Here is a 13914-nt window from a genome sequence, read left to right on the forward strand (position 1 = left end):
GACTTGATGGTCTCAAATGTCTCTTCCAACCTCAGTTCTGTGGTTTTCTGGTTTCTTGCACCTTTCTGGCCCCAAGAGAAAGATGAAAGAGGAGGACGCTGGAGAGTGTCCTTTGCAGAAGGGGCTGCAGTGGGGTCTGGGTGAGACAGCAGCAGAGGGCTTTTAGCTGCAGCACGTGTGTTTGTCGTGTCCCAGGCAAGAGATGCGAGCTGTGTGATGATGCCTATTTCGGAGACCCGCTGGGTGCCAACGGAGCTGTCAGGCCTTGCCGCCTCTGCCAGTGCAATGACAACATTGATCCCAACGCTGTGGGCAACTGTGACCGCCAGACAGGAGAGTGCCTCAAGTGCATCTACAACACTGCCGGCTTCTACTGTGACCGCTGCAAGGAAGGCTTCTTCGGGAACCCCCTGGCCCCCGACCCTGCCCACAAGTGCCGAGGTGAGAGCCAGTTCCTCTTGCATTTAAAGCTGGTGGTGTCCCTGTGAGCTGCTGCTTCCTGATGCGTTGTCAGGACATGATGTGAGGCTGTTGTTTGTCCCCATCAGCAGCAATGCATGGCTTTGTCCTGGTTTGGTGGCCGTAGCTTGCTAAAGTGCTTGTGTTTGTGGGTGCTTACTGCCATTGAAGCAAAAGCATTGTGTGATGCTGTGCTGCCTCCTGTTCTGGATCCAGCCCTGTTCAGGGACTGGCTAGCAGAGTGCCAACACAAGGGACTTTCTAACTTTCTGATTTTTTTCCCCATCCTTTTTATCTTTGCAGCTTGTCACTGCAGTCCCTACGGCACGGTGAATCAGCAGACGAGTTGCAATCAAGTGACTGGGCAGTGTGAGTGCCTGTCTCATGTCACTGGGAGGGACTGCAGTGCCTGTGAGCCCGGCTACTTCAACCTCCAGAGTGGACGTGGCTGTGAGAGGTGACGTTTGCCTTGGCTTGTGGCAAAAAGCCTGATTCTCAGGGGGGTCTGTGTTCACTTTGTGCAGAACTGTGATGTTTGTCAAAAATAATTGTGTGCCTCCATGTTGCTGGGGGTGGGGAAGAACAGCAGTCAAGGGGGGGGGCTTTGAAGGCTGTGCAAAAAGCCTGACTTATAAATAGTTTTATATTAGGGTTTTAAATAGAAAAGTGCCACATGACTGTGTGATTATTGGTAGCAGGAGCTTGTGTGTTCCTTTTTTAGTACAGGCACCAAGTGACCTTGCACAGTTCAAAGTCTCAGTGGCTCCCCTCCTCTTGCTGTGCAGAGAGAAAAGTCACTTTCGATGAATGGAGGGAAACATTGAGCTGTGTTTGTTAGGGCTTCTTCAGGGAGGCACTTGCAGTGTCTCCTCCCTTCTGTGTTAACATTTGATGTGTGGCTGTCTTCTCCAGGTGCAACTGCCATGCTCTGGGCTCCACCAATGGCCAGTGCGACATACAAACTGGGCAGTGCGAGTGCCAGCCTGGCGTGGCTGGCCAGCATTGCGACAGATGTGAGGTCAACCACTTTGGCTTTGGCTCTGAAGGTTGTAAACGTAAGTCTGGGAGGCTGGAGGAAGGCAGGTGGGAAGCATGTTGCCCAGCCTGCCTTGCCCTTGCTTCTGTCTCTGGGAAGGCACATTGACACCTTGCTTTTCATCACAGCAGAAGCTGGCACTTGTGTCTGCACGCTGTGTGGTGGAATTTCCATCTCTATACAACAGCTTAGCCCCTTTTCCTCCTGTTTAACTGGGGGTAGGAAGACCTCCAACATATGACATACCTGCTTTGGTGTAAATAGAATCATAGAATGCATTGGGTTGGAAGGGACCTTTAAAGGTTCAGTAGCCCAACTCTCAAATACTTGCTATGAATCTTGCACCAGTCTTGTTTCCTAATGTTAAATCTCTGCACACCTACTCTGAAAATGGCCTGAATATCCAGACTGTGTGTTGAGGAGCAACAGATCTTCTAAACATGGTTGAAAAATAGGATGATCCAAACATTCCTCCTTGATAACCCTATTTGTAAAGAGCAAGAAGAATTACCTGCAGTTGGTTCCAGTGAAATGGGGTAGAAGATGATAATGCTTTGTGGACAGTGATGCTTTGTAGCATCACCGTGAACACAGCAATATTATCTCCTGAGTGCTCTGGTGTGCCTAGGAGCATCCCTATGAGGAGCGAGGCTTCAGCTATGGGTTTGTGCCCTATTGATCTGGCAGACATCTGAGGGTATTGAGGGTGTTCTCGCTGTGTGGATTTTGGGACCTTTGTGTCTGTGAGGTATTTCTGACTGAGATGTGACTTCCTGCAGCCTGCGACTGTGATCCCGAGGGGTCCCGCTCCCTGCAGTGCCGGGACAACGGTCGCTGTGAGTGCAAGGAAGGCTTCGTGGGCAGCCGCTGTGACCAGTGCGAAGAGAACTATTTCTACAACCGCTCGTGGCCAGGCTGCCAGGAGTGCCCAGCCTGCTACAGATTAGTGAAGGACAAGGTGAGGCCACAGATTCCTCTCTTGGTGCCACTGGAGATGGTAGCATGTGCCCACCTGTGCAGCCACTGTAGCACCCTTGGCTGGCTGAACCTCTCTGCTTTCAGCAAGCATCAAGGTGCTTTGTGTTCTCACAGCTGTGTTCTGTCCCTCTTGCTTAGGTGGCAGAGCAGCGAGAGAGGCTGCAGGAGCTGGAAAATCTTATAGCAAATCTGGGTACAGGAGAGGATGCCGTAACTGATCAAGCCTTTGAAGAGAGGTTGAAGCAAGCAGAAAGAGATGTTACAGAGCTGCTCCATGAAGCACAAAAGAGCAAAGGTGAGTTGACCTGATCAGATGTGGGCTGAAGGGAAATGAGCTCTTTGCTTGATGTTCTTGTTCCCTTTGAGCACAAGGTGTTTTGTTTCAAGCCTGTGCTGTGCATCAGAACAGACAACTACTTTAGATGGTGCTGAGATGTGTATGGGATCATCTAAACAGCAATGACTGTGCTCTTATGCCTGTATTCCCCCACTGCTCTCTAGATGTGCAAAACAAAGATTTGCCACCATCAACCAAGGCTAGGAGTAAAACACAGCCCCACTATTCCTTCATCCCTCCCTACCTTCTAGGAGTTAAAGAGAATTCGCAAAGTGCTCTTGAGAACTCTGTTGCCTTTAAGTCAATGACAGAGGTGTAACATGATTCTGAACACAATCTCCCATCAGAGTTGGTTCCAACACCTAGCAGGTTTGTCAGTAGTTAAATGGCTTTTCATTCCTCATATTTGGTGCACATTCTGATGATGACTTTGATGCCCACCTGACTGACTTATGAAACAGCTTTCTTTGGTCCCCTTTCAAGAGGGGATTAACCTACCAACATGTACCAGCATGCATCCAGGTCTGGAGCTCTCAGTACAGGAAGGACACAGATCTGATGGAGCAGGTCCAGAGGAGGGCCATGAAAATAATCACAGGGTTGGAACACCTCTGCTACAAAGACAGGCTGATGGAGCTGGGTTTGTTCAGCCTGGAGAAAAGAAGGCTTCAGGGGGACCTAATAACAACCTTCTGGTACCTGAAGGGGACCTAAAAGAAGGATGGAGAAAGACTGTTTACAAAGGCCTGCAGTGATAGGACGAGGGATGATGGCTTCAAACTAGAGAAGATTTAGGTTGGATGTTAGGAACAAGTTCTGCACCGTGAGGGTAGTGTAACACTGGAATGGGTTGCCCAGGGAGGTAGTTGTGGCCCTGTGCCACGGTGGGCAGCTTGATCTAGTTGAGGATGCCCCTGCGTACTGCAGGGGGAGTTGGACTAGGAGGTCACAACCTCCAATGGCCTCAACACATTTGGAGGTCACTTCCAACCCAGACCATTCTGTCATTCCGTGTTGCCTGCAGTGATAAGCTGTTTCTCCAGCTTCTTTTCCCACTGTAATTAATTTTGCTTGTTCTCTTTTATACTTTGTGTTTCAGATGTAGATCAGGACCTCATGGATCGCCTCAAGGACATCAATAGCACACTAGTGAGTCAGCTCAACAGGCTGAGGAACATTCAGGGCACAGTGCGGGAGACGGAGAACCTGGCAGAGCAAGCCCGGGTGCGGGTGGAGGATACCGAAGACCTAATCAGCTTAGCTTCTAATATGCTTGAGAAGGCAAAGATGGCAGCTGACAACGTGGTGAGTATGCTGCTGAGGTTCCACCTGGTTAGGAGAGGAGAGGGCCTTTCCTTGCTGTGCCCTCTGGTGTGCTTCTCCCCTTGTTCTCTCTCTCTCCTATAAAAAATTTCCTATGGAAATATCTTTACCCAAAGTCATGGGAAATAAATAATGGAAGGTCACTAGTGTCTGCCGTAGATTGTATCAGAGCTCCTGGCTGAAGAACCTATCCTAAGAACTCCTAAATAAACATCAGCACCTTTGTTTTTAAGGGATAAGCAGCAGTGGAAACTGCATGGGCCTAAGGAAAAAAAATCCATGGAAGTCAGAAGTAGGTTAGACATGTCTCTAAGCATTTAGATCATGACAATAAATATTTCAAGCAGAGATGAATAAAAGATGAAAAACCAGCTTTAAGGTTTTTTTTTCTTTTGTTTTTTCCAGTCCATTACACCTCCAGAGTCAACTGGGGACCCTAACAACATGACTCTATTGGCAGAAGAGGCCCGTAAGCTGGCTGAAAGGTAGGCTGTGGCAAGAAGTGCTCCTCACAGCCCAAGTGAGGGCCCTGCCCTTCTCTGCAAGGGGCAAGCAAAACTGACTTTGCTTGATCCAAAAGACAGGCCACTTGCTGAATAAACTGGCACTGTGGGTGCATGGCCATGTATCACTGAGAGCAAAGACCGGTAGGGACACCTACAACCATAGCAGTGCCTTTTAGCTGATCTCGTGAGCGCTGCTGGAGTGGTGCCCTGGTTGCAGAGCTGGTTTCAAACCGCAAACCTGGGTGAAGGAGGGAAAAGAGAGAGTAATATCTGGAACTGAAACCACTGGCTGACTATTCTAATGGCATTATCTCTAGGAGGCCACAAAAATGATCTAAGGGTTGGAGCCCCTCTGCTGTGAGGCCAGGCTGAGAGATTTGTGGTTGTTCAGCCTTGAGAACAGAAAGCTTCAGGGAGACCTTCTGGTGGCCCTTCAGGACTTAAGGGGGCCAGTCAGAAAGAGATGGGGCTAGACATCTCAGCAGGGCTTGTTGTGACAGGACAAGGGGTGATGGGTTTAAACGAAAAGCTGGAGATTCAGACTAAACAGAAGGAAGAAATTTATGACACTGAGGATGGTGAAACATTGGCCCAGCTTGCCCAGAGAGGTGGTAGAAACATTTCAGGTGAGGTTAGGTAAGGCTTTGAGCACTGGACTGCAGAGGCATTGGACTAGATGACCTTTAAAGGTCCTTTCCAACCCAAACCAGTCTGTGATATTCTTTCTCTTCTGTAATCTTGTCCAGACACAAAAAAGAAGCTGATGAGATTGTTCGCATAGCCAAGGCAGCAAATGATACTTCCACAGAAGCGTATCAGCTGCTGCTGAAGACCCTGGCTGGAGAAAACCAAACTGCAAATGACATTGAGGAGCTCAACCTGAAGTGAGTCAGTCACCTGAATATTGGGGGTTTATCCTGGCTTTCAGAGCAGTGCTGAAAACTAAGAGGCATTCTATAATGTTGTCTGCTTTGGCCTTTATGGAGTTGTCTTTTGATTTCTTAACCTCTCTACTCTCTAAGTTCAGTTTGGCAAAGAAAATTGTGTAACTGCATCCTTGGGGCCTTCTAGGTATAATCAAGCCAGGAACATCTCTCGAGACCTAGAGAAGCAGGCTAACAAGGTGCTTGCAGAGGCAGAGGAAGCTGGAAACAAAGCCTTGCAGATCTATGCTAACCTCACCAGTCTGCCTACTGTCGACTCCACGGGGCTAGAGGTAGGCAAGGGAAGCATCGTGCACAGCGTTTGCTGAAGATCAGTAAGGACAATCATTCCAGTGGAGTGCTGGGCTGCTGACATGCCTTGCCTGTGCTCTGATAATGTTTCTCTGCATAAAAGCAGTCTGTAGAATTTTTGTCCATCCAGGCTTAATCCTGACTGGTGCATTTCAGCTCTTATGCAGGAGACTTGCATGCAAACTTGCATGCAAGCTCCCTAAAGCCACACCTCTGACTATCTGAAGGACTGAAAGCCAAGTGAAGTATTGTTTGTCAAACACCTTGGCTTGAACAGAGGAGTGCAAAATCCTAGTGCCCTCTGAAGCCTGCAGGACTGCTCCCTCTCCTGTGCTCACTGTACTGCAGTAGATTTTCTGGCATATGGAACTTTGCAGTTTCTGTTTCTCGTTGTGCTGACCTTCCTGGCATTCAGAGCTTTGAAGACCAAGTTACAATTATAGTTGTAAGAGATGGGAGCCCATCAGAGCTCCTGTCTGCATTAGAAACTATACTGCATTTTGTCACCTCTTCAGAAGTCCTTTAAATTTCAGGAATCCATGTCTGTTTCTGTATTCCACCTGCAGAATGAAGCAAATAAGATCAAGAAAGAAGCAGAGGAGTTAGATCAGCTAATTGCCAGGAAGTTGAAAGATTATGAGGACTTGAGAGAAGACATGAAAGGAAAGGAGCTAGAAGTGAAGAACCTCTTGGAGAAAGGGAAAACAGAGCAGCAGGTCAGTTCTGGTTTGTGTTCAGGCTTTCGTTCCTGGGGGCGGGGGGGGGTGTGTGTGTGTTGGAAAACAACCAAGCAAAAATCCCCAGAACAAAACCAACCAACCACAAAAAAACCCCAAAACACTCTTAACACACACAATAAACAAACCCAGAGGAAAACATGTACCTGGATAGATTAGATAGATTCAGTCTGACTCAGTCTTATGTTAGCACTACTTTGTTACTTAGGAGAATACTGAAGAGTGGTCTTGGAAAAGAGATCCCAAAAACTGGTAAAAGCAAAGGCATCAAAGTTGTCTGGGAGAACAGGTGATGTTTCCCAGGTCTGTTATTTCTGTTCAGAACAGTGTTCCAAAAGTAGTTAACATCATTGCAACTCAGGGGTAAATGTTCTTCTGTATGATGTTGGTGCCTCAGACTGAGCAGTGGGTTTTGGTACCCCAGATGGTCATCCTTCAAAAGGTGAGAATATGATTCCTCCCACTTAAGGAGGAATAACTCCCTGTTCTGCTGCACATGAAGGATTGACCTGCTGGAAAGCAGCTCCATGGAGAAGGACCTGGGAGTGCTGGTGAACATTAAGTTCACCACGAGCTAGCAATCTGCTTTTGTGGCCAAGAATGCCATTGGTCTCCTGGGCTACATTAAAAAGTGTGGGACCAGCAGCAGTTCTTTCTAGTCTGCCTTAGGGGAGCCACATCTGGAGTAATTGTTTCCAGTTCTGGGCTCCCCAGTTCAAAAGAGGCAGGCAGCTACTGGTGAGAGTCCAGCAGAGGCTATGGAGATGTCAAGGAGCCTGCAGCGTCTCTGTGCGGAGGAAAGGCTGAAAGACTTGGGGCTGTTTAGCCTGGGGAACAGCAGCCTGAGAGGGGATCAGTAGCTAAAAGGTGGTGGGCAAGAGATGGGACTAGTCTTTTCAGTGGTGCTCGGCGACAGGGAAAGGGCCAATGGGTACAAACTGCAACCCAGGAGGTTCCACCTGAACAGGAGGAACAACTTATTTCCTGTGAGGGTGCTGGAGCCTTGGTGCAGGCTGCTCAGAGAGGGTGTGCAGTCTCCTTCTCTGAAGAGATTCCAAGCCCACCTGGACATTGTGATTGTCAGCAACCTTCTGTGGGTTTTCCTGGTTTAGCAGGGGGGTTGGATTTGCTGGTCTCCAGAGGTCCGTTCTGATCTCCACCATGCTGGGATTCTGTGTAATACATTGATCCATGCCATGTGTCCTTAGACTGCAGACCAGCTCTTGGCTCGAGCAGATGCAGCGAAAGCTATGGCTGAAGAAGCTGCTCGGAAGGGCAATGGCACACTCCAGGAGGCCAACACCATTCTCAGCAACCTGAAAGGTAAAGAGAAAGCACTTGCAGTGAATCTTTCAGTTCCTGTGTGACAAGTCACTTGGCAGTAGGGCATCTTGGTTAAATGGGCTGTGCTATTGCCAGTTCCTAAATGCTGAGTGGGTTCTTTTGGCTCTCTTTTTCTTTTCTTTTTAAAACTTTAAATTAAAAAATAGAAATGTTTTCAGTGACTAGAAATCACCTTTTGTTTAAGTTCCTTAATTAGTGTCAGAAGATAGGTAATAGGGAGAGATGTAAGCATGTACCTTTCCTCATCACCCCAGTGTGCTCTTGGTCCCTCTGGTGTCATAGAATAAATCATAGAATGGTTTGGGTTAGAAGGGACCTTTAAAGGCCACCTTGTCCACACCCCCTGCAGTGAGCAGGGACATCTGCAACCAGATCAGGTTGCTCAAGGTGATGAAGTCTTGGGTATCTTGGCCAAAGAAGCATCCCAAGACCTTTTTGGATCAAGTGTTCTCTACAGCTGGTTGAAAGGAGGTTGTAGTGAGACCAGTGTTGGCCTTTTCTCCTAAGTAACTAATGACAGGACAAGAGGAAATGGCCTCAAGCTGCACCAGGGGAGGTTTAGATTAGCTATTGGGAAGCATTGGAACAGGCTGCCCAGGGAGGTGGTGGGGTCACCATCCCTGGAGGTGTTCAGAAAATGAGTAAATCTGACACTTTTGGACATGGTCTATTGGTCATGGAGGTGTTGGGTAGAAGGTTGGACTTGATGATCTTGGAGGTCTCTTCCAACCTTAATGATTCTGTACTTGTAAGCGATGAGACTCTGCTTTGCCCTTCCTTAGATTTCGATAAGCGGGTGAATGATAACAAGACAGCAGCTGAAGAGGCCCTGAAGAAGATTCCTGCCATCACCCAGACCATTGCTGAAGCCAACAGTAAGACACGCCAGGCGGAGCAGGCTCTGGGCAATGCTGCTGCCGATGCTCGCGAAGCCAAGGCTAAAGCAGATGATGCTGAAAAAATCGCTGCTTCTGTTCAGAAGGTGAGGCCTGCACCCTGTGAAGCCACCTCTCCTGACACAGTGGTGTGTAACTGCACAGCCCGCTCTGTTCCAGTACTTACTGCCGAGCCCGGCGTGCTTTCTGCCTCGTTCCTCACCAGGGAATGCAGAATGTGGCGTGCTAGGAAGTGGGTGCATTTTGATGGAAAAGATCCAAGGAAGTTCTGCAGCTTCACACCTTTTACCATCCTGTTCCCCTTGTTGCTGCAGAGTGCTGCTGCTACCAGAGCTGAGGCTGACAAGACTTTTGCTGATGTGACGGGGCTGGCCAAGGAGGTGGATGACATGATGAAGCAACTGCAGGATGCGGAGAAGGAGCTGAAGCAGAAGCAGGAGGATGCTGAGCAGGATATGATGATGGCAAGCATGGTAAGTGACGCTGGCAGGCGGCAGCAGTGACAAGAAGCTGCCTTCTCTCTGCTGTGCTGGCAATGTGTTCTCCTTCTCCTGCAAAGATAGCACTGGGTCCAGCCAGCGTTCAGTTTACCTGGGGGTGTTGATTAGCAGCTGGCTGAAAATGAGCCAGCATGTGCCTGGGTGGCCAAGAAGCCCACCAGCATCCTGGCCTGGATCAGCAGTAGCGTGACAAGCAGGACTTAAGGCAGTGATTGTCCTCCTGTACTTAGCACTGGTGAAGCTGCACCTTGAATACTGGGTTCACTTTTGGGCCCCTTGCTTGTAGAGTAACATAGAGGTGCTGGAGAAGGGTCTGGAGAACAGGTCTGGTGAGGAGCAGCTGAGGGAAGTGAAATTGTTCAGTCTGGAGAAAAGGAGGTTGCGGGGAGATCTCATTGTTCTCTACGACTCCCTGAAAGGAGGTTGGAGCCAGGTGGGGGTTGAACTCTTCTCACTAGTTAAAAGTGGTAGGACAAGGAGAAATGGGCTCAAGTTGCACCAGGGGGGGTTTAAATTGGACATTAGAAGAAACATCTTCACTGAAAGGGTTCTCAAACACTGGAACAGGCTCCCCAGGGAGGTGGTTGAATCCCCATCCCTGGAGGTTTTGAAAAGATGCAGAGATGTGGTGCTGAGGGACATGGTTTAATGCCAGCCTTGGTGGAATTAGAAAATGTTTGGACTCCATGATGTTAAAGGTCTTCTCCAACCAAAACAATTCTGTGATTCGATATCTTTCAAGTTTTAAGTGGGACTGAAAACATGAGACAAGCCAAAGAGCTCCTCTGGTGGCATTAGTGTAGGCTTCTTGAACGTAGCCCTTTAGACCATGTTCTGACTCATCCTGCAAAATCCTGTTCAGCTATCAGGGCTTCCCCATCCTGGTGATTTGAAGGGTATCAATGATGAGCTCAGTGCTGGGGTGTGATCCTGGAGAGGTGAGCCAGGGAAGGTGAAAAGGAGAGGCAAGGTTTTCATAATCCCTACAACCTTTGTGTGCTGTCCTTTTTTATACCCTGCAGGCCTCACAGGCTGCCCAGGAGGCAGAAGACAATGCAAGAAAAGCGAAGAACTCTGTGAACAGCTTGCTCACTGTCATTAATGACCTGCTGGATCAGTTAGGTAAGGCCTTCCTTCATGTGCTGTGCAGCTTTGAGTGGTCTCTGATGTGGTGGTGCCAGCAGCTGCCATGGCTTCCCTGCTGGTGCTGTGCAAGGGAGCGAACCTTTCTTCTGAGGGTTCTGGAACACTGCAACAGGCTGCCCAGAGTGGGTGTAGAGTCTCCTCTAGTGATTCCAAACCTGCATGGATGTGATCCTGGGCAACCTGCTCTAGGTGACTCTCTAGGTTATTTCCAGATCTCCAACCCTCAACATGCTGGGATTCTGTGAAATGGGTCTTTGGGCTTCTAGAAACGGCATTTGTATCTGCTGAGCAAGGACTTTGGAGCTTTTTCTTTCCTGGGGTAGCCTCAAAACATTTGGTGCAATGTTCAGAATCACTTTCCTGCCAGCTGCGGACCATGTTTGAGGCACAGGAGGTATAACCCGTTTGGTTGGTCTTGTTTCTAATGCAGAGATGGCCTGATGGAGGTCTTTGTGTGGGCTTAGCTGTGCAAGCACTCACACCTAGAACATCAAAGGCTTTTTAATGACCTTTGCTATTTGCTTCTGGCTTTTCAGGACAACTGGAGACAGTGGACTTGAACAAACTGAATGAAATTGAGGGTACCCTGAACAGTGCCAAAGACCAGATGAAAGATAGCGACCTGGACCAGAAAGTGTCTTTCCTCGAGAGAGAAGCCAGGAAACAGGATGATGCGATACAGGCCTACAACAGGGATATTGAAGAGATCCTGAAGGACATTAGCAACCTGGAAGACATCAAGAAGACCTTGCCTTCTGGCTGTTTTAATACCCCGTCCATTGAGAAACCTTGAGGGTGCTCTGGGGTGGGGAAGGCTCCCCTGGTGAGCAGTGGAGCAGTGGTTTGACTATGGAGTGCCTTACCACACAGTTGCCTTCTTCAGACCCCTGACTCCTTGCTGCTCACAGCCACTGTTTTCTTTTCCAATCAGGATAAGTTGAAAGTTCTATTTTATTTTTTTTTTTAAGAGAAACAAATTAAATCTCCGTCTCTGGGCATCAAAGGGGTTTTTTATATAAATTGTCTTCCTGAGCACTCCACCTTTGCCCCCCTCTCAGACACAGTTTCCCTTGGATTAGCACAGGAACGAGAGGTGCTCTGGACTCTCTGTGCTGTGGTTCAGAATTACCCATGTGAGCTGGGTATGGCAAGGCAAAACTAACCCTCCTTTCACTCCTCTCTTCTCCCCTCCACTCCAAAATCCTCAGTCCCAGAGCTCTCTGTCCCTTTGAAGGAAGGGGATGGCTACCAAAGTATTACTGTAATGGCCAGTATAGCTGCACTCATTCAGATCCTTCTTCCCAACTTCTAACCCTGTGAACTTATTGTTACTGTTTTAATGGTTAACTAGTGGCCACTCCAACAGAGTTGGTAGCCTTTGACAAAATGGGTGAAGCCTCTTTCTGAAATGCTTTCTGTGATGCAGTGCTCTGAGGGGAAAAAAATAAACAACAAACCCACAGCCTCTGAGAGAAGCTTTTTGGGAGGATGGGATGCTGGTAGAGTGGTCGGTCTTTTCTGGTAGAGCAATAGATCTTCCCCACTCCTGCTCTGTGGAGAAGTTTTGGGTCTGGTGTGTAGGCAGCTTCCAGACCGAGGAGTTAGAAAGCTGCGAGCTGCATGCCCATCTGTAGGTATTGCTACTGAATTGCCAGAGGCTCTGGTTTTTAGGCTGTGAATGTCTGATGGGCAGGTTAATTTGTTTGAGCAGAAGTCTTGCTGGAGAGGGGATCTGCCATCCAGAGAGCTCTGACAGATGCACTGGCCTTCATGTTGACTGTCTTTGGATGGGGAAGGAAGGGGGAATGCAGAGTCTTTTGCCCCATCTTTTTTTCTGAAGGATGACAGTGGTGTTTTTACATCTCTTGGTGTTGCTCTCAGCTTTTGCCTGGCAGAAAGAGCTGGAGTTTGCCAGTGCTCTCCTTTCTTCTTGCCTACCACTCTCCCAGTCACCATAATGCCACCGCAGCACGGGGACTTCCTGGGGTGGCAGGTCTGCATCTCTCACCGCTGCCGCACCTCCCTGCAGGCTCCCTCCCCAGCTAGTGCCCCTGGCTCCTTACTGGTGCTGGGTGGGAGCAGGAGGGAGCCCCCTCACTTTTCCTCCTTGACATCTTCTGCAGCTTCCTCCTTGCCTCCAGCCTGGCATCCCTCCCCCCTTCCTTCAGCCCCCCATATATATCTCTCCTTAAACACTATGCAACTTTGTACGTTTGCGTAGCGGGGAAGAAATTTATTACCTGACACACACTGGTGCTATTAATTATTTCAAATTTATATTTTTTGTGTGAATGTGATTTTTTTCTTTTTTTTTTTTTCTAAATCATGATTACAGTGTGAGGAAGTCTCTCGTGTGTACGTGTGTGTGTGTAAATATCCTCAGCCACATTTCCAGAGTGGCACAGCCTGGCCTCCCTCCTCTCTCTGCCTCTCCCCAGCAGCCATCAGGGCGTGGGCACTGCACATCCCTTCTCTCCCCCTTACTCCCTTGGAGCTTGCTGTTCCTCCTACCTGGGCTCCTGCTTTCTCCCTCTCCCATGCCCTCAGCACTCTTATGGGCACCAGCAATAACCACTTTGCCCCTTGAGTGGCTGCTTCCTAGCCCTCCCTCCAAAGCCAGCCCTGATGCATGGTGGTCGTAGCATTCCCGTTTTGTGTCCCCCAGGGAAGTTGTAGTAGGTGGAGAGTGGGAGCTGTGGCTTTGCAGCTGAACTGTGAGGAACTTGTAGCACTGCTGGGACACCAGCGTTGAGGTGGTTAGAGAGCTGGATTTGGGGGACATCTCGATACCACTGCACGAGGCAGGAGGCTTGGTGCGCCCTTGGGAAGGGCACTGCTGGGCAAGGGGTGTTCCCAGCAAACCCTGCCTCACTCTTGTACCTTTATCTTGGAGGTGATTGACCAGCTTGGGCTTTCCCCCACCTGCAAACGTGTCCAGTGCTTGGAGAAGAGCTTACCTGTGCACAGCCACACTTGTGGGCTGCTGAGCTGGGTGCCTTGGCTGGCTGCTCTGGTCAGATGGCTGCCTGTAACCGCGTCACCTCTCTGCCAAGGCTGTGAGAAGAGCAGACGCCAAGATGCGTGCATGCCCTGGCTGACCTCAGGCCTTAAGGTTTCCTGCTTTCCCCTCTCTGCCTTTTTTTTTTCCCCCTCTCCTTAAGCTGTTTTTAACAGAATTTTATTTTTAAATGAAAAAGAAAAAAAATCTTTATAAGCAATCTCTTAATCACTACTGCATTACAGCCATTACTCAGTGTATAAGTCCAGTTATTTCTTTACGTAATGTGATGCTGCAACAGCTGCTGGTGGAGTGCTGGGTGTCACGGGTGACACGTGACAGTCCCTTCATCACCTTATTCCTGACTGTGGCCCCCTCAGTATGTGCCTTCACTCCAGCTTTTCTTTTTTTTTTTTGCC

General features: G+C 48.9%; 1 protein-coding gene across 1 annotated transcript in view; it reads left to right on the plus strand.

Moving 5' to 3' along the window:
• The window catches only part of LAMC1 (laminin subunit gamma 1), a 73993-nt gene extending 60356 nt beyond the window's left edge, over positions 1–13637 (plus strand). Inside the window, exons 14-28 of the mRNA XM_054165641.1 lie at positions 196–441; positions 763–916; positions 1372–1514; positions 2275–2453; positions 2612–2768; positions 3910–4115; positions 4539–4618; positions 5386–5523; positions 5711–5855; positions 6441–6590; positions 7820–7934; positions 8738–8937; positions 9166–9324; positions 10374–10473; positions 11034–13637. Coding sequence (XP_054021616.1) covers positions 196–441; positions 763–916; positions 1372–1514; positions 2275–2453; positions 2612–2768; positions 3910–4115; positions 4539–4618; positions 5386–5523; positions 5711–5855; positions 6441–6590; positions 7820–7934; positions 8738–8937; positions 9166–9324; positions 10374–10473; positions 11034–11290 — 2429 coding nt within the window. The 3' untranslated portion in view covers positions 11291–13637. The remainder of the gene's footprint in view (positions 1–195; positions 442–762; positions 917–1371; positions 1515–2274; positions 2454–2611; positions 2769–3909; positions 4116–4538; positions 4619–5385; positions 5524–5710; positions 5856–6440; positions 6591–7819; positions 7935–8737; positions 8938–9165; positions 9325–10373; positions 10474–11033) is intronic.
• Positions 13638–13914: the final 277 nt, after the last annotated feature.

The sequence above is a fragment of the Dryobates pubescens genome, chromosome 11, assembly GCF_014839835.1.
Source record: "Dryobates pubescens isolate bDryPub1 chromosome 11, bDryPub1.pri, whole genome shotgun sequence".
Lineage (NCBI taxonomy): Eukaryota > Metazoa > Chordata > Aves > Piciformes > Picidae > Dryobates > Dryobates pubescens.